The sequence below is a fragment of the Pseudophryne corroboree genome, chromosome 9 (assembly GCF_028390025.1).
Source record: "Pseudophryne corroboree isolate aPseCor3 chromosome 9, aPseCor3.hap2, whole genome shotgun sequence".
Classification (NCBI taxonomy): domain Eukaryota; kingdom Metazoa; phylum Chordata; class Amphibia; order Anura; family Myobatrachidae; genus Pseudophryne; species Pseudophryne corroboree.
In genome coordinates this window covers 33,929,216-33,953,360 of record NC_086452.1, presented here as the reverse complement: position 1 = coordinate 33,953,360, position 24,145 = coordinate 33,929,216, and the positions used below count along the sequence as shown (strand labels likewise).

At 46.6% G+C, this 24,145-nt stretch overlaps 1 protein-coding gene across 2 annotated transcripts in view; it reads right to left on the bottom strand.

The window, feature by feature from the left end:
* Positions 1-300: 300 nt before the first annotated feature.
* Positions 301-24,145, bottom strand: part of C9H1orf141 (chromosome 9 C1orf141 homolog) — a 47,433-nt gene continuing 23,588 nt past the window's right edge. Inside the window, exons 7-9 of one of the 2 annotated variants that reach the window (XM_063939137.1) lie at positions 23,000-23,108; positions 21,125-21,236; positions 301-2,425 (exon numbers count right to left, since the gene is read on the bottom strand). In XM_063939137.1, the coding sequence (XP_063795207.1) occupies positions 1,364-2,425; positions 21,125-21,236; positions 23,000-23,108 (1,283 nt within the window). In that variant the 3' untranslated portion in view covers positions 301-1,363. Of the gene's footprint in view, positions 2,426-21,124; positions 21,237-22,999; positions 23,112-24,145 lie in introns of both variants that reach the window. The other variant, XM_063939136.1, reaches the window with a different exon arrangement.

The following is a 24,145-nucleotide window of genomic DNA, read 5'->3' as shown; positions in this document are numbered from 1 at the left end:
GTGGGGCGGTAGGGAAGGGACAGAGAGACGTGGGGCGGTAGGGAGGGGACAGAGAGACGTGGGGCGGTAGGGTGGGGAGAGACTCGGGGTGGTAGGGATGGGACAGAGTGATGCGGGGCGGTAGGGAGGGGTTAGAGAGACGCGGGGCGGTAGGGAAGCGACAGAGACGTGGGGCGGTAGGGAGGGGACAGAGACGTGGGGCGGTATGGAGGGGATACAGAGACGCGGGGCGGTAGGGAGGGGACAGAGAGACGTGGGGCGGTAGGGAGGGGACACAGAGATGTGGGGCGGTAGGGAGGGGACAGAGAGACGTGGGGCGGTAGGGTGGGGAGAGACTCGGGGCGGTAGGGATGGGACTGAGTGATGCGGGGCGGTAGGGAGGGGTTAGAGAGACGCGGGGGGTAGGGAGGGTCCCCAGTGAGGAAGCTGATGAAGAGAGGGGGGGGAAGTAGTGGAGGGGGTGTACACCAGAAGTGGAGACATGTGTAAAGTGGTGACCAGACATAGATACAGTGGGCAGGATGGTTGGAGGGACTCGCCGGTGGGGCTGTGGGCGGCTGCTGCAGGCTGGTAAACAGTACAGTGTCCAGAGGCAGTCTGTGCTCCTATTACACACATCCACCCCCCCCCCCCCATCCTGCTCGTGGAGCGAGGTGCCCGAAAGGTGGGGGGGGGGGGCTAATGTAAAAGGGGCGTGGCCTCACGGGTATTGTCTCTCTCGCTCCGGGGGTGTTTCCAGCTTGCCTGTAGATGCTGGCAGCCCCTGGAGACTGGAGAGTGTGTGTGCCGGCTCTTCTCTGTGACAGGAGGCGAGTGCTGCAGGAGATGACGTCACTGCAGCACCCGGCTCCTGTCACAGCAGGAGAGCTGACAGCTGGATGTGTGTGGAGGAGGCGGCGGGTGTGTGTACACGGCGCAGGGAGGGCTATGAAAGCCTTCTCCTGTGCCACCCGTCCCTCCTAATGTCTATGCCTGTGGCAGCAGCTTTTGTTCCCCCGGCGCTGCGGCCGAGGAGTCGGAGCTGCTGATGGCGGAGGGGGGAGATGGACAGGCAGCAGCACCTATCACGCTGCACATGTGACGGGCTCTGTGACTCCGCCCACCACTGTGACTCCACCCAGCGTTACGGCCAGCCACAGAGTCACAGATTTGGCCTAATATATAGGAGATATACAAACAAACACACAAGTAGATTATTATACAACTCGTTATCACGACACTGCAAATGACTGCAAAGATACAACTATAAAAGCCTATTACACTTTTACATCTCTTGGTTTTGTGTCAAACTGATTAAAAAACATAACATGTATGATTTGCTGACATCGGACACCGATATGGACAATCCAGGTGAAACTGGGGCCTATTCTGATATGTCTATCGGTGCCGTCGGGATACTGATAACCGGGATTGCAGTGAGGTGCGCAGAAGTGGGAGAGAGTTTCCTTTCTTGTTCACCGAAGCCATTCTTGGGGCTTTTTGTGTTGGGCGGTTCCGTGACCGCTGATGGACTTCTGATGCCATCTAACGCTACAACAATCTCCCCGCCTCCCTTTCCTGTTTCTTCTCCAGTAGACCCCATTGTTGTCTGGCCCCCGAAATCTGCTCCTAGTGAGCTTATTTCAGCTGGCACAGACCCCTGCCTCCCTTTCCTGCTTTCCAGTGCCAAAGGCTTTGTACTCAGAGGTCCAGGACAACGTCGATGGACCACCCCAGAGGTTGGCCTCACCTTGTCCTCCATGATATCCCCGGTTATTAAAGCCGAATTATTACTTTGTAGAGAACTCAGCTGGCTGTCAGGCAACGATAATGGCTTTGAGATGGATATATAGCTCCATTTTTGTATTTCCCCCCCACTATTCAGTCTCAGACTCTGTGAACTTGGCGCTCTCGGGCTACTTGGACAAAACGACCTTGACGCAGGGGGTGAGCTTGAATGTGTCGATTGCTCATGGTCCGCTGCTGTCTTAGGATTCATTCCATTTATGATCAGCCCAACGTGACGCGGCGCATCCATCGTATCACCGGTAAGAGCGGCTCTCAATGTTGGTTGTAGTTCCTGCAAAGAAGTTTTCCCATTACCCTGATTTTTTAGTTGTTCCTCTTTAGGAACTTTCCCCTCCGTGGCAAAGTCCACCTTCTGCTTTGTTCCATCTGCTGATAAGAAGTGAATAATGACTTTCGCATTGTCTGACAATAAAACGTTATTGGCTTTGTTCTTCTTAAGACTTCCAGTGTGTAATATGGGAGGAGTAGTTTTTATTGCGTGCCTGATGTAGTCCGTGTTGTTTGGCAGCATTGAGCCTGTTCCCCTTTGCTGCCTTTTATTACCTGCTGGTCTATGCAAGCCGGATGGTGTGTTAAAGACGACAAACTTATTGTGGTGGTAGTTGTTGTACATCGTTGGTTGTGTGTCACTTACTCTCTGCAAAATACAACAGCCATTTGTTACGTGTTTAGACTACTTGACTAATATATGCAAATATAAGTAATTCAGGAGCTATTTCTTTACCCCTCAACCCCAATGCATTGATTATATAGATTACAATATAACATTTCTATTATGTTTTATATTGAAGTTTTTTATATAGTGCGATCGAGATTCGTTGAAGATACCAGCTGTTGGGATACCAGCTGCCGAAATACAGACGCCGGAATCTCGACACCCGTCAGACCGCAGATGGCGAAATCCAGCACAGGTCAGCATTCCGACGTAGGAATCCAGAAGGTAAGTGTAACCAGGAAAAAGAGACATTGTTTCCCCCAGCACCCCGAATGATAACAGTAACCAGATATAAATCTCACATAATATTAGAATTCAGAGATCTTGGTTACACATATTTGCGCAAATGTGTGACTAAGCCCTAAAGCCGCATCAAGGTGTCTCTGTATATTTGGGGCCCCTAGCGCTATATCTAGGTGCAGGGTGTGGCACCCCAAAACACCAGCATAAGCCAGAAAGCCCAGCGTAGCATACCAGTGAAAAAACTATAGTGTTAATAAATTAGTATTTAGGAAGCCGAAGCTATAGAGAAGGTGATACAAAAATGAAATGTAATTAAAATACAGAAATGATATCATTAAGCTGATTGAGCATCTACCATTATATATGTCAAGTGTAGCCGGGAGGGTTGGGGTTTTGTACCGGGGGGGTGGGGGGCGGGGTGCTGGGGGGTTTAGACGCCACCCGGGATTGGCGGGGGTTAGAGTTAGGCTACAGGGAGAGGGGGTTAGGGTTAGACATCACCGGTGGGGGGGGGGAGTGCTGGGCAAAACTGAGAAAATGCAATCTGGCAGATTATTGAATAACTGCACATGTGCAGCATTCGCAATGAATGTGCGCACCCGTGATTATTTCTGCAAACGCATTGTGCTTCAATGCAATTGCATTGTGACAGACAGGAAGCCAGCGTTTAGGGGAGGAAACATGGCATTTTGTGGGTGTGTTTGTAAAAGCGCAGGCATGGCAAGGCACTTTTTGGTTGGTTGTCGGACGTCAGCGATGACCACTTCCAGCGTCTTGCGTAGGCAGAATTGTGGAAGACCTTGCCTGGCGCAGATGGAAAAACTCTTCGATGTTCTTGTATTTGTGTGTGGTTATGCGATCACATCGCGCATTGCGATACGTTCGCAATTTCTGCAATGGGCGTTTTTTCCATAATTTCTGGCTATTTGATCGCAGCAACTGCTTTTTAGCAAGTTTTGCAAATCATGCGGAATAGGGTCCATAATGCGCTATCCCTGCACACGGACTCTTGCCACTCGGGTGGGTGAGGGCGATAGGGTCAGATTTTGCAAACGTTAATAATATTCTGCAACTTTGCAGTGGGATTTAGAGCAGCGATTTAAAAAAAAAAAAAAAATCAAATCCAGGTTAAAACTTTTGCAAAAGCGGACCCTATTACATTCCTCATGTAGAAATCTTTCATGTTGGACACTTCTGAGTTCAAAGGAATATAAAAAAAAAACAAAAAAAAAAAGTGTATAACTTGTATTTGCTGTTTTTCAGGTCTTGGATGGCTGCAAAAGTCTGACAATGGTTACAGAGCTATCCACTTGGCCTGCAGAGCATTTGGCAATGACATCAAGAGCAACTTGGCTTGTATTAGACAGGTTGAGCGGTGAGTGTAGGGGGAGAATCACCGTGTGACCTGTACTCGGATCAGTGCTTTTTAATATCTTTATTGGCGACATTGCAAATGGCATTAAAGGGAAAGTATGTCTTTTCGCAGATGACACAAAGGTATACAACAGGGTAGACACACCAAGAGGGGTAAAACAAATGATTGAGGATCTAGGTCAGTTTGAACATGCCTGATCTAGGTAGACTAGAGGAATGGTCAAGAGTGTGGAAATTACAGTTTAATGCCAAAAAATGCAAAATCATGCACTTGGGTCTCAAAAATCCAAAGGCTAAATATAGTATTAATGGCACCATACTGGAAACTACTGAGGAGGAAAGGGATCTAGGAGTCACTATTTCAGGTGACATAAAGGATAAATATAGTATTAATGGCACTATACTGGAAACTACTGAGGAGGAAAGGGATCTAGGAGTCACTATTTCAGGTGACATAAAGGATAAATATAGTATTAATGGCACTATACTGGAAACTACTGAGGAGGAAAGGGATCTAGGAGACACTATTTCAGGTGACATAAAGGATAAATATAGTATTAATGGCACTATACTGGAACTACTGAGGAGGAAAGGGATCTAAGAGTCACTATTTCAGGTGACATAAAGGATAAATATAGTATTAATGGCGCTATACTGAAAACTACTGAGGAGGAAAGGGATCTAGGGGTCACTATTTCAGGTGACAAAGGATAAATATAGTATTAATGGCGCTATACTGGGGACTACTGAGGAGGAAAGGGATCTAGGAGTCACTATTTCAGGTGACATAAAGGATAAATAAAGTATTAATGGCACTATACTGGAAACTACTGAGGAGGAAAGGGATCTAGGAGTCACTATTTCAGGTGACATAAAAGGATAAATATAGTATTAATGGCACTATACTGGAAACTACTGAGGAGGATAGGGATCTAGGAGTCACTATTTCAGGTGACACAAAGGATAAATATAGTATTAATGGCGCTATACTGGAAACTACTGAGGAGGAAAGGGATCTAGGAGTCACTATTTCAGGTGACACAAAGGATAAATATAGTATTAATGGCGCTATACTGGAAACTACTGAGGAGGAAAGGGATCTAGGAGTCACTATTTCAGGTGACATAAAGGATAAATATAGTATTAATGGCACTATACTGGAAACTACTGAGGCGGATAGGGATCTAGGAGTCACTATTTCAGGTGACACAAAGGATAAATATAGTATTAATGGCACTATACTGGAAACTACTGAGGAGGAAAGGGATCTAGGAGTCACTATCTCAGGTGACATAAAGGATAAATATAGTATTAATGGCACCATACTGGAAACTACTGAGGAGGAAAGGGATCTAGGAGTCACTATTTCAGGTGACATAAAGGATAAATATAGTATTAATGGCACTATACTGGAAACTACTGAGGAGGAAAGGGATCTAGGAGTCACTATTTCAGGTGACACAAAGGATAAATATAGTATTAATGGCACTATACTGGAAACTACTGAGGCGGATAGGGATCTAGGAGTCACTATTTCAGGTGACACAAAGGATAAATATAGTATTAATGGCACTATACTGGAAACTACTGAGGAGGAAAGGGATCTAGGAGTCACTATTTCAGGTGACATAAAGGATAAATATAGTATTAATGGCACTATACTGGAAACTACTGAGGAGGAAAGGGATCTAGGAGTCACTATTTCAGGTGACATAAAAGGATAAATATAGTATTAATGGCACTATACTGGAAACTACTGAGGAGGATAGGGATCTAGGAGTCACTATTTCAGGTGACACAAAGGATAAATATAGTATTAATGGCGCTATACTGGAAACTACTGAGGAGGAAAGGGATCTAGGAGTCACTATTTCAGGTGACACAAAGGATAAATATAGTATTAATGGCGCTATACTGGAAACTACTGAGGAGGAAAGGGATCTAGGAGTCACTATCTCAGGTGACATAAAGGATAAATATAGTATTAATGGCACCATACTGGAAACTACTGAGGAGGAAAGGGATCTAGGAGTCACTATTTCAGGTGACATAAAGGATAAATATAGTATTAATGGCACCATACTGGAAACTACTGAGGAGGAAAGGGATCTAGGAGTCACTATTTCAGGTGACATAAAGGATAAATATAGTATTAATGGCACTATACTGGAAACTACTGAGGAGGAAAGGGATCTAGGAGTCACTATTTCAGGTGACATAAAGGATAAATATAGTATTAATGGCACTATACTGGAAACTACTGAGGCGGATAGGGATCTAGGAGTCACTATTTCAGGTGACACAAAGGATAAATATAGTATTAATGGCACTATACTGGAAACTACTGAGGAGGAAAGGGATCTAGGGGTCACTATTTCAGGTGACACAAAGGATAAATATAGTATTAATGGCACTATACTGGAAACTACTGAGGAGGAAAGGGATCTAGGGGTCACTATTTCAGGTGACAAAGGATAAATATAGTATTAATGGCACTATACTGGAAACTACTGAGGCGGATAGGGATCTAGGGGTCACTATTTCAGGTGACACAAAGGATAAATATAGTATTAATGGCACTATACTGGAAACTACTGAGGAGGAAAGGGATCTAGGGGTCACTATTTCAGGTGACAAAGGATAAATATAGTATTAATGGCGCTATACTGGGGACTACTGAGGAGGAAAGGGATCTAGGAGTCACTATTTCAGGTGACATAAAGGATAAATAAAGTATTAATGGCACTATACTGGAAACTACTGAGGAGGAAAGGGATCTAGGAGTCACTATTTCAGGTGACATAAAAGGATAAATATAGTATTAATGGCACTATACTGGAAACTACTGAGGAGGATAGGGATCTAGGAGTCACTATTTCAGGTGACACAAAGGATAAATATAATATTAATGGCGCTATACTGGAAACTACTGAGGAGGAAAGGGATCTAGGAGTCACTATTTCAGGTGACACAAAGGATAAATATAGTATTAATGGCGCTATACTGGAAACTACTGAGGAGGAAAGGGATCTAGGAGTCACTATTTCAGGTGACATAAAGGATAAATATAGTATTAATGGCGCTATACTGGAAACTACTGAGGAGGAAAGGGATCTAGGAGTCACTATTTCAGGTGACACAAAGGATAAATATAGTATTAATGGCACTATACTGGAAACTACTGAGGAGGAAAGGGATCTAGGAGTCACTATCTCAGGTGACATAAAGGATAAATATAGTATTAATGGCACCATACTGGAAACTACTGAGGAGGAAAGGGATCTAGGAGTCACTATTTCAGGTAACATAAAGGATAAATATAGTATTAATGGCACTATACTGGAGACTACTGAGGAGGAAAGGGATCTAGGAGTCACTATTTCAGGTGACAAAGGAAAAATATAGTATTAATGGCACTATACTTGAAAATACTGAGGAGGAAAGGGATCTAGGAGTCACTATTTCAGATGACACAAAGGATAAATATAGTATTAATGGCACTATACTGGAAACTACTGAGGAGGAAAGGGATCTAGGAGTCACTATCTCAGGTGACATAAAGGATAAATATAGTATTAATGGCACCATACTGGAAACTACTGAGGAGGAAAGGGATCTAGGAGTCACTATTTCAGGTGACATAAAGGATAAATATAGTATTAATGGCACCATACTGGAAACTACTGAGGAGGAAAGGGATCTAGGAGTCACTATTTCAGGTGACATAAAGGATAAATATAGTATTAATGGCACTATACTGGAAACTACTGAGGAGGAAAGGGATCTAGGAGTCACTATTTCAGGTGACATAAAGGATAAATATAGTATTAATGGCACTATACTGGAAACTACTGAGGCGGATAGGGATCTAGGAGTCACTATTTCAGGTGACACAAAGGATAAATATAGTATTAATGGCACTATACTGGAAACTACTGAGGAGGAAAGGGATCTAGGGGTCACTATTTCAGGTGACAAAGGATAAATATAGTATTAATGGCGCTATACTGGGGACTACTGAGGAGGAAAGGGATCTAGGAGTCACTATTTCAGGTGACATAAAGGATAAATAAAGTATTAATGGCACTATACTGGAAACTACTGAGGAGGAAAGGGATCTAGGAGTCACTATTTCAGGTGACATAAAAGGATAAATATAGTATTAATGGCACTATACTGGAAACTACTGAGGAGGATAGGGATCTAGGAGTCACTATTTCAGGTGACACAAAGGATAAATATAGTATTAATGGCGCTATACTGGAAACTACTGAGGAGGAAAGGGATCTAGGAGTCACTATTTCAGGTGACACAAAGGATAAATATAGTATTAATGGCGCTATACTGGAAACTACTGAGGAGGAAAGGGATCTAGGAGTCACTATTTCAGGTGACATAAAGGATAAATATAGTATTAATGGCACTATACTGGAAACTACTGAGGCGGATAGGGATCTAGGAGTCACTATTTCAGGTGACACAAAGGATAAATATAGTATTAATGGCACTATACTGGAAACTACTGAGGAGGAAAGGGATCTAGGAGTCACTATCTCAGGTGACATAAAGGATAAATATAGTATTAATGGCACCATACTGGAAACTACTGAGGAGGAAAGGGATCTAGGAGTCACTATTTCAGGTGACATAAAGGATAAATATAGTATTAATGGCACTATACTGGAAACTACTGAGGAGGAAAGGGATCTAGGAGTCACTATTTCAGGTGACATAAAGGATAAATATAGTATTAATGGCACTATACTGGAAACTACTGAGGCGGATAGGGATCTAGGAGTCACTATTTCAGGTGACACAAAGGATAAATATAGTATTAATGGCACTATACTGGAAACTACTGAGGAGGAAAGGGATCTAGGAGTCACTATTTCAGGTGACATAAAGGATAAATATAGTATTAATGGCGCTATACTGGAAACTACTGAGGAGGAAAGGGATCTAGGAGTCACTATTTCAGGTGACATAAAGGATAAATATAGTATTAATGGCACTATACTGGAAACTACTGAGGAGGATAGGGATCTAGGAGTCACTATTTCAGGTGACACAAAGGATAAATATAGTATTAATGGCACCATACTGGAAACTACTGAGGAGGAAAGGGATCTAGGAGTCACTATTTCAGGTGACAAAGGATAAATATAGTATTAATGGCACTATACTGGAGACTACTGAGGAGGAAAGGGATCTAGGAGTCACTATTTCAGGTGACATAAAGGAAAAATATAGTATTAATGGCACTATACTTGAAAATACTGAGGAGGAAAGGGATCTAGGAGTCACTATTTCAGGTGACATAAAGGATAAATATAGTATTAATGGCACTATACTGGAAACTACTGAGGAGGAAAGGGATCTAGGAGTCACTATTTCAGGTGACATGATAAATATAGTATTAATGGCACTATACTGGAAACTACTGAGGAGGATAGGGATCTAGGAGTCACTATTTCAGGTGACATAAAGGATAAATATAGCATTAAGGGCACTATACTGGAAACTACTGAGGAGGAAAGGGATCTAGGAGTCACTATTTCAGGTGACAAAGGATAAATATAGTATTAATGGCACTATACTGGAAACTACTGAGGAGGAAAGGGATCTAGGAGTCACTATTTCAGGTGACATAAAGGATAAATATAGCATTAAGGGCACTATACTGGAAACTACTGAGGAGGAAAGGGATCTAGGAGTCACTATTTCAGGTGACAAAGGATAAATATAGTATTAATGGCACTATACTGGAACTACTGAGGAGGAAAGGGATCTAGGAGTCACTATCTCAGGTGACATAAAGAATAAATATAGTATTAATGGCACTATACTGGAAACTACTGAGGAGGAAAGGGATCTAGGAGTCACTATTTCAGGTGACAAAGGATAAATATAGTATTAATGGCGCTATACTGGGGACTACTGAGGAGGAAAGGGATCTAGGAGTCACTATTTCAGGTGACATAAAGGATAAATATAGTATTTTTTTTTTTTTTTAAAACACATTTTATTGGATGGATCATGAAATAAGTACAATGATAACGTAACAGAACACCCGAGCATCTTGGGTGCTTAAAGAGCAGATATAATTACAGTGAATTGTTACATCAACAGAGTAGATCCGATTTTTGTTTTTGTGTTTTCCCATGTTTAGAGATTCAAGTCAAAGCATAAGAGATGGGAAACTCTCGGCAACGGGGTGGCCTTCCGTCAGAGAGTCAGCAGAGGAAATGAGAGGAAGAGAGTGCTCAGATAGCGAGCAGGAGGGAACCGGAGAGCAAAGGAGGCTGGGCACCTCCGGTTGGAGAGAAGAGAGGGGGGAGTAGAGAGAGGGTGGTGGGGTGGAGGGGTGGCCCTCGGGGGCAGGGGGTGGGTGCGGCTTTGGCATGCTGTGTCAGGTTATAAATGGGGAGGGGGCCTGTTGTAAAGTTAGCCACGGGGACCATACTTTATCAAATCGCTTCGACGTGTTACGAATGACTGCAGTCATGTATTCCATTTTGTGGATATACCATATCCGGGAAATTATCACCGGCATTGGTGAAGGGGTCGGGTTCTTCCAGTCTGTGGCAATTTGGCAAGTCATTGCCGAAACTATATGTCGGAATAGTTTGTTTTGGTGTCTATTGAGGGTGGGAAGAGTCATGGGGAGCAAGAAGTATTGGGGATCGGAGGAGATGGAGGTGTCAAATAGGCGCGAAAGCAAAGTGATGAGTTCACCCCATATTTTATGAATTTTGGGGCAAGCCCACCAAATGTGTAAGAATGAACCAGTGTCTGTACAACCCCTCCAGCATCCATCTGGGGTGCCGGGGAACATAGTATGCAGACGGGCAGGGACATAGTACCATCGGTAGAGTAATTTATAGATATTTTCTTTAATTCTTACACATATGGAGCTGGAAGCCGCATTGTCCCATATATCTACCCATTCCTCATTGTCTATAGTAAATCCCAGTTCCTTTTCCCATGCTGACTCGTGAGGGGCCCGGGATGTTGTGGGGAGGTCGTCCAGGAGGTTGTATATATCTGATATGAGGCCTTTAGTGTTGGTGCGTTTCCAGCTAATGTATTCGAAGGGGGATAGGTGTCTGTGGAGAAGGGTAGTGGTAATGGTGGAGTGGAAATGTCTAATTTGGAGATAGCGAAAGAAGTCTGATGAGGGGATTACTGTTCCTTCACGGATATCTGTGAATTGTGGGAAAGTAGCTGTGGAGGTGATATCATTAACATATAGTATACCACTCGAGCGCCAAGATGTATGCGTGGCTCCACTCATGCCTGGCGGAAAGGCTGGGTTGTGAAATAACGGAATTAGCGGGGATGGGTATGGGGCCAAGCTGAACCGTCTGTTTGTCAGGTCCCAGGTCGCTAAGGAGCGACTTACTACAGGGTGCGATAAGGCCGCACGGGGACGCCGGTTCCGGTGTAGCCACAATAGAGGATAGCGTGGCTAGGCCTGTCTCCTCCGCCTCTATCCCCACCCAGACCTTCCGTGTCCCGCCCTCGTTGCACCATTGTGCACATTGAGCGAGTTGCGCGGCATAATAGTATTTCTTAAAGTCCGGGATACCCAGTCCGCCTCCTCTGGAGGGGCGTTGGAGCAGTTTAAGTCTGACTCGGGGACGTTTATGGTTCCAAATAAAAAGGGAGGATTGGCGTTGTAGGGTCTTGAAGACGTAGGTAGGGACGTAAATCGGGAGGGTCTGAAATAAGTACAGGAGTCGGGGGAGCACGCTCATCTTAACGGAGTTAATTCTGCCTATCCATGATATAAAATAACTGGACCAATCCACCAAGTCCTCCTTGATTGTCTGTAATAAACGGGGATAATTTGCTTGGAAAAGTTGGTGGTGATGGTGGGTCAAGAATACACCAAGGTATTTAATTTTCTTGGTATGCCAGTTACAGGGGAGGGTAGCTTGAAGGTCCTGTTTAAGAGCTGCCGGGATATAAAAGTTGAGGACCTCTGTTTTGTTCACGTTTATTTTATAGCCAGAGAGCTGTGAGTATAAATTGGTCTCGGAAAGAAGAGCGGGGAGAGATTGGGCTGGGTCAGTGAGGGAAATCAGGACGTCATCGGCATATAACGCTATCTTGTGTTCGGAAAGGCCTGTGGATATTCCATGGATAGCACTGTTATTACGGATCCTTGCTGCTAGGGGCTCCATGACTAGTGCAAAGATTAAAGGGGAAAGGGGGCATCCCTGCCTGGTACCATTAGTGATTCCAAAACTGGAGGAGGAGACACCGTTAACCATCACCTGGGCTGACGGGGAACGGTAGAGTGCTTTGATTCCCTCTAGAAAGTTTCCGGAGAATCCCATTTTGTCAAGGACTGCAAAGGCAAAAGACCACGATATGCGGTCGAAGGCCTTCTCCGCGTCGAGAGCCAAAATGAGAGAGGGAAGTTTCCGTTTTTGGATTGAATATATTAGATCTATTGCCCTTCTGGTGTTGTCAGACGCCTGGCGTCCAGGGATGAAGCCAGCCTGGTCCGGGTGGACCAGGCCGGGCATCAAGGGACCCAGACGGTTAGCTAGTATTTTCGCGTATATCTTCAAATCAACATTCAGTAATGAGATTGGTCTGTAGTTTAAGCAACTAGTCGGGTCTTTGTCAGGCTTTGGGATTACCACTATGTCTGCCCGGGTCGTCTCCGGTAGGAAGGAGGCTCCCTCGAGAATACCGTTAAATAGGGAGGTCAGGTGTGGTGCCAGTTCCTTCGCGAAGAGTTTATAATATTGGGCTGTGAAACCGTCTGGCCCTGGAGCAGCCGACGAGCGCATAGATCGTATGGCGGCTATTGTCTCCTCCTCCGAGATTCGACTATTAAGGGCTTCCATTTGATTGTCAGATAGGGTTGGGAGGGGGGTGTCAGATAAGTATGAGCGCACTCCCCCAGATCCGTCAGAAGATAGCAGGGGCGGGTCAGGTAGGTTATAAAGGGAGCTATAAAACAGGCGAAAATCTTCGGCCATCAGTTCAGGGTCATATGTATAGGTTCCCCTTTGTGACGAGTACAATTTATCTATTGCGCCCAGTGCCTGCTTACGACGAAGTTTGTTGGCTAATAGGGTATCTATTTTATCCATTTTGTCGTAAAACCGTTGTTGCAGTTTCCGAAGAATTAGTGCCGCACGGTTGGATAGGAGGGTGTTTAGTTGTCCCCGGAGGGAGTCTATCTGAGTGAGTAAAGAGGGATCGGGGGATACTTTGTGTTTGGATAGTAAGGTGGCTATTTCTGATTCAAGGGAGGCTATCTCCTGTGCGGTTTTTTTCTTAATTGCCGACGATTTTGCTAACAGGGTGCCGCGGATCGTAGCTTTGTGGGCTTCCCAAAGGGTATTAAGTGGGATGTCAGGAGACATATTTTCGGTGAAATAGTGTGTGATCGCTAATCTAGTTTCCTCTAGTGCAGAGGGGTGTTGTAGAAGCGAGTCGTTAAGACGCCATTTGTATTTCCTATGAGGCGCTCGGTGTATATCTATGAGGAGGTAGACCCCAGCGTGGTCCGTCCAAGTCAGTGGTGTAATGCCCGTATCAGAGATCAGTGGCACTAGGGCAGAGGAGATGTGGATCATGTCAATCCTGGAGTAGTGTTGATGTGGAGCTGAGAAGTGCGTAAAATCTTTGATGTGGGGGTGTTGGGAACGCCAAGTGTCACAGAGGCCGTGAAGTTTCATGGTGGCGGTAAGTGTGCGGGAAGCCCGGGGGAGAGTCGTCATAGAAGCGTGGGGCGGAGGGCTGGATCTATCTAGCAAGGGGTCAATTATGGTATTAAAGTCGCCACCCATGATAATGCTTCCCTGTGCTTCTCGTGATAGGCGTTTGGAGAGAGAATCAAAGAACAGAGATTGGTCTTGATTGGGGGCGTAGACGGAGACCAAAGTGAGAGCCTTAGAACGGAGGGTACCCATTACCATAAGGAACCGTCCATCTGGGTCTATCACTGTCCTGGAGTGGATAAACGGGATATTACGATGAACTAAGATGGCCACACCCCGTTTTTTACAGTCTGCTGAGGCAAAATAGGACTGGGAGAACCATTTGCCCATCAGCCGGGTGTGGGGACCGGTGAGGTGTGTTTCCTGTAGGAATGCTATGTCGACTTTCTCACGTCTGCAAGCACTCAGGAACACGGTACGCTTCCTAGGGGAGTTCAGGCCATTTACATTGACCGAGAATATTTTAAGAGACATGATTATTTACGTGGGGGGGTATGGCGCGTTGCCGGGTATGGTCCAGCAAGGTACAATTTGTACCAGGCGAAGGCCACCCCTCCAGGCCAAGCGAGAGAGGGAGCGGGGAGGTCGAATAGAGGCCACCAGAAAAGAGAGAGAAGGAAGAACATAGAGAAGAAGAAGAAGAAATACCCCAAATGGGGAAACATCCCTGTGTTTGTGGGTCCCATTCAGGGGCCGCACGGGGAAAGCATCGAATAAGTAACATTATTAACAACATTAAGGGATTATGGGGGGGTAACTGAGCTACCATGTGAGAGGGTATGAGTCGCCCGGGCCACAAGGGCTGAGGATGGCTATAACCATTTTACATTTATGGCAGACATAATAGAATATAGGACTCTGAGAACTGTGTCCAGACAACAAAAACGCTAACATAAAAACAAAAATAGGGAGGGGGAGGGGAGGGCAGGGGGGGAGGGAATTTGGAAAGAGGGAAGAGAGAGAGAGAGGAAAAAAGAAGAGGAAAAAAAGAAAAAAAGGGGGGGGGGGGGGGGTTTACAGAGAGGGAGGAGGGGGGGGGGGGGGGAATACCACAGGGGTGTAAACAGTCATAACTTGATTATAACAGCATTAACCGAGGATAGTTACGATACTGGTCTTTGAGCTGAGGCCGAATTCTCCACTGCTCTCAATCGTTTCGAGTTGTGGAGGCGCGGCATCGTCAGTTCATGCACTATACACGTCGGGGGGATTTCCCCAGTTCAGGGGGGATCCTTGTCCACATTGCGCTGTCGGGTCACCCGCGTCCAATCAGGAAGAGGGGGCTGAGGGTGTGGCGGTTTAGATGATGAGGCCGCCATGTCGTCTTCAGCTGATGTTGGGAGGAGATCTAGCTTTGCCAACAGTTCCTGTCCTTGGGTTAGGGTCTTGACCGAGTGGATAGTGTTATTAATCGAGACGTGTAAATGGAAGGGGAATCCCCATCTGTATCTGATCTGGTGTTGTCGCAGGATCCGAATGACCGGCTGGAGGTCTCGCCGTTTTTGGATGGTGGAGGGTGCCAGGTCCTGAAAGATCTGCAACTGCGTGCCTTTGAACAGGATCTCCGGTGAGTCTCGAACGGAGGACAAAATTTTCTCCTTTGAGCGGAAGTAATGGAAACGGACGATAACATCCCTGGGCGGTTGGGCGGGAGATGGTTTTGCCCGGAGTGCTCTATGTGCCCTGTCGCAGAGGCATTCTTCGACCGTAAGGTCCGGTACCAAGTGTGTGAAGAATTCTCTCAAGAATGTTGGTAGCGATGGGCCGAGGACCGATTCTGGAACGCCGCGTATGCGCAGATTATTTCTACGCGAGCGATTTTCTTGGTCCTCTTGTCGCTCCTTGAGGGTCTCCATTTCCTCGTGCAATCTAGCGAGTTCACTGTCAATGCGATGTTGGGAGCGGCAGAGATCGTCTGTCTTTGTTTCCAATGCGTCCGTCCGGTTACCGAGATCTGTAAGGTCCGATTTAAATTCAGCTATAGCGTTCGAGAGTTCCTGCTTGAACGCGGACTGCACTCCCTCCAGTAGGCTCGACATGACCGCCTGTATCTGGGGATCGATACCCGCTTCCGAGAAACACGGGGAGGGGGGGGAGCTTGCGGCCATGGCGGGGTTCTGTGGGCCCTTGGTCTTTGAGCCAAAGAAGTTGGTCGGAGCTTGTGTTGCTTTTTTGTTTTTGGACATAGTGGTATGTATCAAACAAGGAGGATAGGAGTGGGGGTAAAAAAGAAAAGGGGAATAAAAGTTATTGATGGGAGGACACAGGCGAGAGCCCGTTTAATGAGCAAGTAATCTGGTCAGGTCCGATCCTCCAACCGCGGGGCTGGGGTGCCAGAGTGTTATATATGGAATCCGACCATTTAGCTATGGCACATGTAGTATATTATTATTTTTGCGTTAAATCATCTTGCGAGTCGTCTTAAGGATAGGACTGGGATGTATGGATCCGAATGTCATAACGCTGAGACCGCGTCTTTTCCAGGCGCCAGCTCCGCTGTCGGGGCAGATCGCAGTCCAACCCCCTAATCAGTGGCCCGGTCACTCATGGTTGGTATTAAAGCATTTCCATAGCCGTCGCCGGCGGGGGTGTAAACAGAATCTGGACTCCTGTCGAGGTGAGGAGTGTGTGGTATAGTGCGGCTTTTCTTTACTCTGACTGGGTGCCAGAAAGTAAAATGGTGACTCTGGGTTCCTGTCGTGGGTTTTTTATGGAGCAGGAGTGCAGATAAAAAATAGGTGCTGTGGTGACAGCAGGTACTCACAGTATTCCAGGTTGGCTGGGTGTTGAAGGCAATGCAGCCTTTTTTGGCTGTGCTGTAGAGACTTCTATGGTTGCAGGTGTGCACAGCTTTTCCCAGTTAAAGCTCCAGGATTCCAAGATGGCCGCCGCAGCATTTATGGATCAGCTTCCCTCCTCACTTTCACCCCTTATGGGGCTGCCTGTGGCACAGAAGCTCCCTGAGGGTGTTGTGGGGTGTCCAGCCACGCTTATGGGGAAGATCCGAGGTCACTGGGAGCCCGTCGCGGCCGCGTTTCGCTCCCGGAGCCCACGGCCGGGTCGTCCCCGAACTCTAGGCCCCGGCTGCAGGGTGCGTGATAGGCCGCGGCGGCCGGAGGTAGCGGGGGGGGCCGCAGGCCCGTTTCAACAGTCACACAGCTCCGCTGGAAGGATCCACAGAGGTGATAAGGCCACTGTAGGCCGTTACCAACGTTCCGGAAGGGGGGAGATGTGAATCCCGGGTCCCGCGGACGGCCCCGGAGCCCGGCCCCGCGACGTGCAGAAATTGAGGCCCCGGCTTCACGGGAGGGGGAAGGCCGCAATCCGCAAGGGCAGCCAAGGCCACCCTCCGACTCCGCAGCACGTTTCCCCTGGCCGGTTTGATATGAACAGAGGCAGTGGGGTAAGTGCAGGGGGCACCAGGGTACCAAAAGGGGTGATTTTAGAGCTTATTTCGGCCCATTAACAGGAGCCCATAGAAAATGCCTCCTCTCCCATTGCCAGCCAGGCCACGCCCCCGGATAAATATAGTATTAATAGCGCTATACTGGAAACTACTGAGGAGGAAAGGGATCTAGGAGTCACTATCTCAGGTGACATAAAGGATAAATATAGTATTAATGGCACTATACTGGAAACTAGTGAGGAGGAAAGGGATCTAGGAGTCACTATTTCAGGTGACATAAAGGATAAATATAGTATTAATGGCACTATACTGGAAACTACTGAGGAGGAAAGGGATCTAGGAGTCACTATCTCAGGTGACATAAAGGATAAATATAGTATTAATGGCACCATACTGGAAACTACTGAGGAGGAAAGGGATCTAGGAGTCACTATCTCAGGTGACATAAAGGATAAATATAGTATTAATGGCACTATACTGGAAACTACTGAGGAGGAAAGGGATCTAGGAGTCACTATCTCAGGTGACATAAAGGATAAATATAGTATTAATGGCACCATACTGGAAACTACTGAGGAGGAAAGGGATCTAGGAGTCACTATCTCAGGTGACATAAAGGATAAATATAGTATTAATGGCACTATACTGGGAACTACTGAGGAGGAAAGGGATCTAGGAGTCACTATTTCAGGTGACATAAAGGATAAATATAGTATTAATGGCACTATACTGGGAACTACTGAGGAGGAAAGGGATCTAGGAGTCACTATGACAGGTGCCTCAAAGGAGTTAATTCAGATCGCTGGGCTGCGTTTTTTGCTTCCCTGCGATCAGATAGTCGCCGCCTACAGGGGGAGGGTATAAGGTCTGTGCAAGTGTGCAATCGCTTTTGCAGCACAGCCCAGGACTTACTGAGCCGCTGTGTTTGTTTGCTGCTGATCGGGGCCGGAGCTGACGTCAGACACCTTCCCTGAAAACGGCTGATCCCGCCTGCGTTTTTCCGGACACGGCTGTAAAATGGTCAGTTGCCACCCACAAACGTCCTCTTCCTGTCAATCACCTTGCGGACGCCCGTGTGTTCGGAATTTTCACCCCATCCTGTCGCAAGGCACAGATGCCCGGTGCAGTTGTCCGATGCGCCGTTGTATTGCGGTGCATGCGCAGTTCAGATCTGATTGCACACTGTACGAAAACGCACAGCAGTGATCAGGTCTGAATGACCCCCAATGGCAGGTAAGTAATGTAACAAAGCAATGAGGAAGGCTAGTCAGATGCTTGGTGCATTGGGAGAGGAATCAGCAGCAGAAAGTAATAATGCCACTGTATAGGTCATTGGTACGGCCTCATCTAGAATACTGTGCCCAGTTCTGGAGGCCATATCTTCAGAAGGATATTAATATAGGGTGTGGTTCATAGGATCGAGCCCACTTAGCTCGACAGTGTCTAGGTCGAACACTGTTAGTCGACACCCGAAATAGGTCGAAACAAGCATTAGGACGACATGAGCAAGGTCAACAGGACAAAAGGTCGACATGAATTGTATTTTTTGGTGTCGTTTTCTTCGTAGGGTGACTGGGAACCCCAATTAGCGCACTGTGTCCCCTCGCATGCTTCGGGAAAGGTGCCTCGCTCGGCATAGGTTACCATCCCCAATTGTAGTCCACGTGGATTATAAAGTATGAAAAACTCAAAAAGTGGTGGGGGGTGGAAAATAGAGACCGGATACCATTAATACATTAGAGACAGTACAAAGAAGGGCAACTAAAATGGTGCATGGCCTACATCACAAAACTTACCCAGGTAGACGAAAAAAATCTCAATATGTATAGTATGGAGCAGAGAAGGGAAAGGGGGGACATGATAGAAACTGTCACATATTTCAAGGGTTTTACCAGGGTCCAGGAGGGAAACATTCTCCAAATGAAGAGAAGCAATAGGACACGAGGACATGCACTGAGACTGGAGGGGGGGAGGTTCAGGGGAAATCTGAGGTAAATTACTTCACAGAAAGAGTAGTGGATAGAGTGGCCAATTCCGGGATCGGCGGGATCCCGGGATTTAGGCCTAAAATTGTCCGGGATTCAGTCCCAGGATTGGAGCTCCCAATCCCGGGGATTTAGTGATTAGAAAGATTCTTGTTTTTTTCAGTGCTGGGCAGCGTTATGTGAAGTCAGAGGTCACAGGGCGCAGCCAGCCGCCCGTCACCCACCGCACGGACGTCACCAAACCCGGAGGAAGTGTGTGCAGCCAGCCGCCCGTCACCGAACCCGGAGGACGTGTGTGCAGCCGCCCGTCACCCGCCGCACCCGGAGGAATTGACCCACCCTCCCGCCTGTGTGGTATGGTGAGTTATGTGGGCTGGGTGGGGCAGACACACAGGAAACAAGCCAGTCCCAGGTATCCTGGGATTGGCCACCTTAGTAGTGGACAAGTGGAATAACCTCCCATCAGAGGTGGTAGAGGCTAAGACAGTAGAGCAATGTAAACATGCATGGGATAGACATAAGGATCTCCTTACACAGAAATAAGGATCAAATAAGGCTTGAGGTAAAAATATGGTAAAAAGGGCAGACTGGATGGGCCGAGTGGTTCTCATCTGCCGTCACATTCTATGTTTCTATGACCTAGAGACATCCGGAGCCGGGTGGAACCGCTGGATAAGGTAAACATACTAAATTTCATATTTCAACTATATAAACTCCACCCGCAATAAGGAATTTATTTCTTATTTACATTGTCACTAAGGCACACAGTGAGCTCCTCACACCCCAGGGAGTAATGCACAGCACACCTCATAGGTCACACACGCAATAAACAGAAAACGCAACTTTCCAGGGTGAATGGAACATACTAGTCTCGCCCCAGGGTAACAGTGCCTCATGTTCAGGGGATTCTGGCGCCACTGATTTAGAGTCCTGGGTCAGGTGGGCACAGAGCTGTCCTGACTTGTGAGAGTGTGGCAGGCGCATTGCTAAAGCTCCGTGCGATTCTGAGTCATGCGTACGGTGAAGGAAAGCATGATTCTGTACTCCGCATGGGGCTGGGGCCGGTAATACTGCTGCCAGTTGCAGCGGCCGGCGTGGGTTTCCTGTTAGCAGATGTACAAACCCTCACATCAGCATAAGGTGGTAAATCCGGCATCCGCAGCAGCCTGCAACTACAGTGCAAAACGAGCAACTGTGGTCAATCAGCAATGGTAACATTGGGGGATGAGATATAGGGGGTCATTCCGACCCGATCGCTCGCTGCAGTTTATCGCAGCGCAGCGATCGGGTCGGAACTGCGCATGCGCCGCAGTGTGCCGGCGCATGCCAGCCGTCGTTGCTAGCGATCGCCTCTGAGGCAGAGGCGGTCGCTGGGTGGGAGGGGGCTGGACGGCGGCGATAAGCCACCGTTTAGGGGGCGTGGTCTGGCCAACGCAGGCATGGCCGGACCATTGGGGGGTGGGCCGCGGCGGCTGCGTCACACGCAGCCGCTGCGTCCCGGGGCAGCGAAGAGGTTCTCCCGGCCAGCCGCAGGAGCTGCGCTAGCCGGGAGTAACTCCTGAGATGCAAAAGCAATGCCGCTGTGCGATGCTTTCGCATATCTGCGAGGGGGAAGGTGGGTTTGGGGGGGCGGCACTGACATGGGGGGCAGACTAGCCCTGTGCTGGGCGTCCCCCCCGCATGTCTGAGTGCCTGATCGTAGCTGTGCTAAATTTAGAACAGCTACGATCAACTCGGAATGACCCCCATAATCAGAGCAGCTTTCCTAACCCACCTACTTAACTAAACGAGGTTTGTATACTGCAATATATTCACATTTTTGTGACAAATAAATCATGTAAAAGCATTAGACGAGGGAATACATTATTACCCCGGGGCCTTCTGCTTCTGTCTTCTGTGCAACAGTTATTACTCTAACGTCAGATTTCTTCATCTCTTCCTCAATGGTCAGAGACACAACGGCCGCTTTCTGGATCTTCTCTCTGTTAGGAAAAGAGAAAAACAAAGCATTGCATATTCCACCCATCGCACCATGGCCCTCATTCAGACCTGATCGCAGCAGCCAATTTGTTAGCTAATGGGCAAAACCATGTGCACTGCAGGGGAGGCAGATGTAACATGTGCAGAGAGAGTTAGATATGGGTGGGGTGTGTTCAAACTGAAATCTACATTGCAGTGTAAAAATAAAGCAGCCAGTATTTACCCTGCACAGAAACAAAATAACCCACCCAAATCTAACTCTCTTTGCAAACCGGACAGATCACATAGGGGTACGTTGGTGCCATCAGCTCGACTAATATGAAATGCTTTTTTTAACCTAAACCATTGTCGGTTTTGTGGCTGAGTCAGTGGCGGATAAACCATTAGGCGGATTAGGCTGCAGTGAAGAGCTAATTCAGTCCGTGCTGTCAGTTGACTGCCAAAGCTGCCGGTCGCGGCACAGCCTGTTACGTATCTGGCCGTCCAGAAGAAGTAATGAGGGGATTGCAACATGACTGCCAGATGGCTGCGCCCATATGACTTACTGCTAAAACCTATAAGTCTGGCATTAAGTGGTAACCATAGCTTAGTGAAATAAATGCATTGTTATTGGCACATGGTATGTACAAGAGCTGATGGACAGCCGTCGGGTAATAAAAAATAAACTAATATATATATATATATATTTTTCTAACCAAACCATAGCTGCATGCTTCAGCCAGCAAAGCATACTGTCCAATGTGCACAGGCTGTACTGTAGGTCTCCAGGTCCTCTCATGAAGAAAATAAGGCCCTTTAATCCCCAAGCCCTGGAGTCATATGATGCATGTCAGGCTTGGGGTGCCTACTACCCCTGGGACATGCTGAAACTATTCCCAAGGAAAAGAAATTCCAGCATCTTCGTGGATACTGGATCTAGAGAGCCCCACGTCCTACCTATGATGTGCGAGTGAAGCCCCCGTATACCTCTGTTTGTGGAGGGGAGGGGAGGGGAGCGTTATGAGGGCACTAGCCTAGGACATCCAGAGCTCTTTATCAATGTATCTACTATCAGGAATGTATTAGTCTGGTGATACCAGATCCAGGAAGGAGCCACAGCAACAGTTGGAGAACTTCCAGGAGAATAAAGGTGCTATTGTTGTGTACGAACAGAAAGAGACCCTGTATACACCTCATACTGTCTGCTGTATGCAGATTATATATTTGCATGTGACAAACCATGTTACAATGCAAGCATTTATTATTTTTGCATGCAGGGTAAATACTGGCTCCTCTTGCATGTAGCTCCCAAATGCAGGCAAGCATTATTATTACCCTGCAATTTAAATCTGAACTTGGACACACTTCCCCCAAATCTTATTCTCTCTGCACATGTTACATCTGTGTCCCTCCCGCAGGGCACATTGGTGTTACCCAGGTGCACAGTTACTTGCGCTTTATCTGGATATTTTTACGTTCTACAGCTTAGTAGTCACTAATACTTTTCCCGGTTTATAGTAGTTTGTCCAAATCTTGTCCGATGGGCTGGTACAGGAATAACTGAGCCCCTTATTATGATGCATTTATTTTGCCTGACAACCAACAACGAACTTAAGTAATGATGTAACATGACAAGTAATGCATGTATAGCGCGCCCCCTGCTGGTTCTGGTTGGAACTTATTTTATGCAGGATATTGATAATCATTCTGTATGTTCGTACAACAAATCTCCCGGGTTTTAGGGCCATGGTTTTGAAAGAAATGCCTGGAGATAGCAACATATTACCTGGAGGGATTTTTATCATCTGTTATGTCGCTGCCACGTTTAGATTTATTGGACGTCATGGTCCCATCAGCTCTTATATCATCCTGTCTTGTCGGCTGATGCGAATTTACTGCTGAAATTTTAAAAAGTCAAATTAAACAAATAATAAGGCGGAGTCAGAAGTAAGATGCAGTTATCACATGCCCAAGGCTTGCAGTTATCACATGCCCAAGGCTACATGTAAATAATAAGGTGGAGCCAGAAGTAAGATGCAGTTATCACATGCCCAAGGCTACATGTAAATAATAAGGTGGAGCCAGAAGTAAGATGCAGTTATCACATGCCCAAGGCTACATGTAAATAATAAGGTGGAGCCAGAAGATGCAGTTATCACATGCCCAAGGCTACATGCAAATAATAATAAGGTGGAGTCAGAAGTAAGATGCAGTTATCACATGCCCAAGGCTACATGTAAATAATAAGGTGGAGCCAGAAGTAAGATGCAGTTATCACATGCCCAAGGCTACATGTAAATAATAAGGTGGAGCCAGAAGTAAGATGCAGTTATCACATGCCCAAGGCTACATGTAAATAATAAGGTGGAGCCAGAAGTAAGATGCAGTTATCACATGCCCAAGGCTACATGCAAATAATAATAAGGTGGAGTCAGAAGTAAGATGCAGTTATCACATGCCCAAGGCTACATGCAAATAATAAGGTGGAGTCAGAAGAAAGATGCAGTTATCACATGCCCAAGGCTACATGCAAATAATAATAAGGTGGAGCCAGAAGTAAGATGCAGTTATCACATGCCCAAGGCTACATGTAAATAATAAGGTGGAGCCAGAAGTAAGATACAGTTATCACATGCCCAAGGCTACATGCAAATAATAAGGTGGAGCCAGAAGTAAGATGCAGTTATCACATGCCCAAGGCCAAGGCTACATGCAAATAATAATAAGGTGGAGCCAGAAGTAAGATGCAGTTATCACATGCCCAAGGCTACATGTAAATAATAAGAATTTACTCACCGACAATTCTATTTCTCATAGTCCGTAGTGGATGCTGGGGACTCCGTAAGGACCATGGGGAACAGCGGCTCCGCAGGAGACTGGGCACATCTAAAGAAAGCTTTAGGACTATCTGGTGTGCACTGGCTCCTCCCCC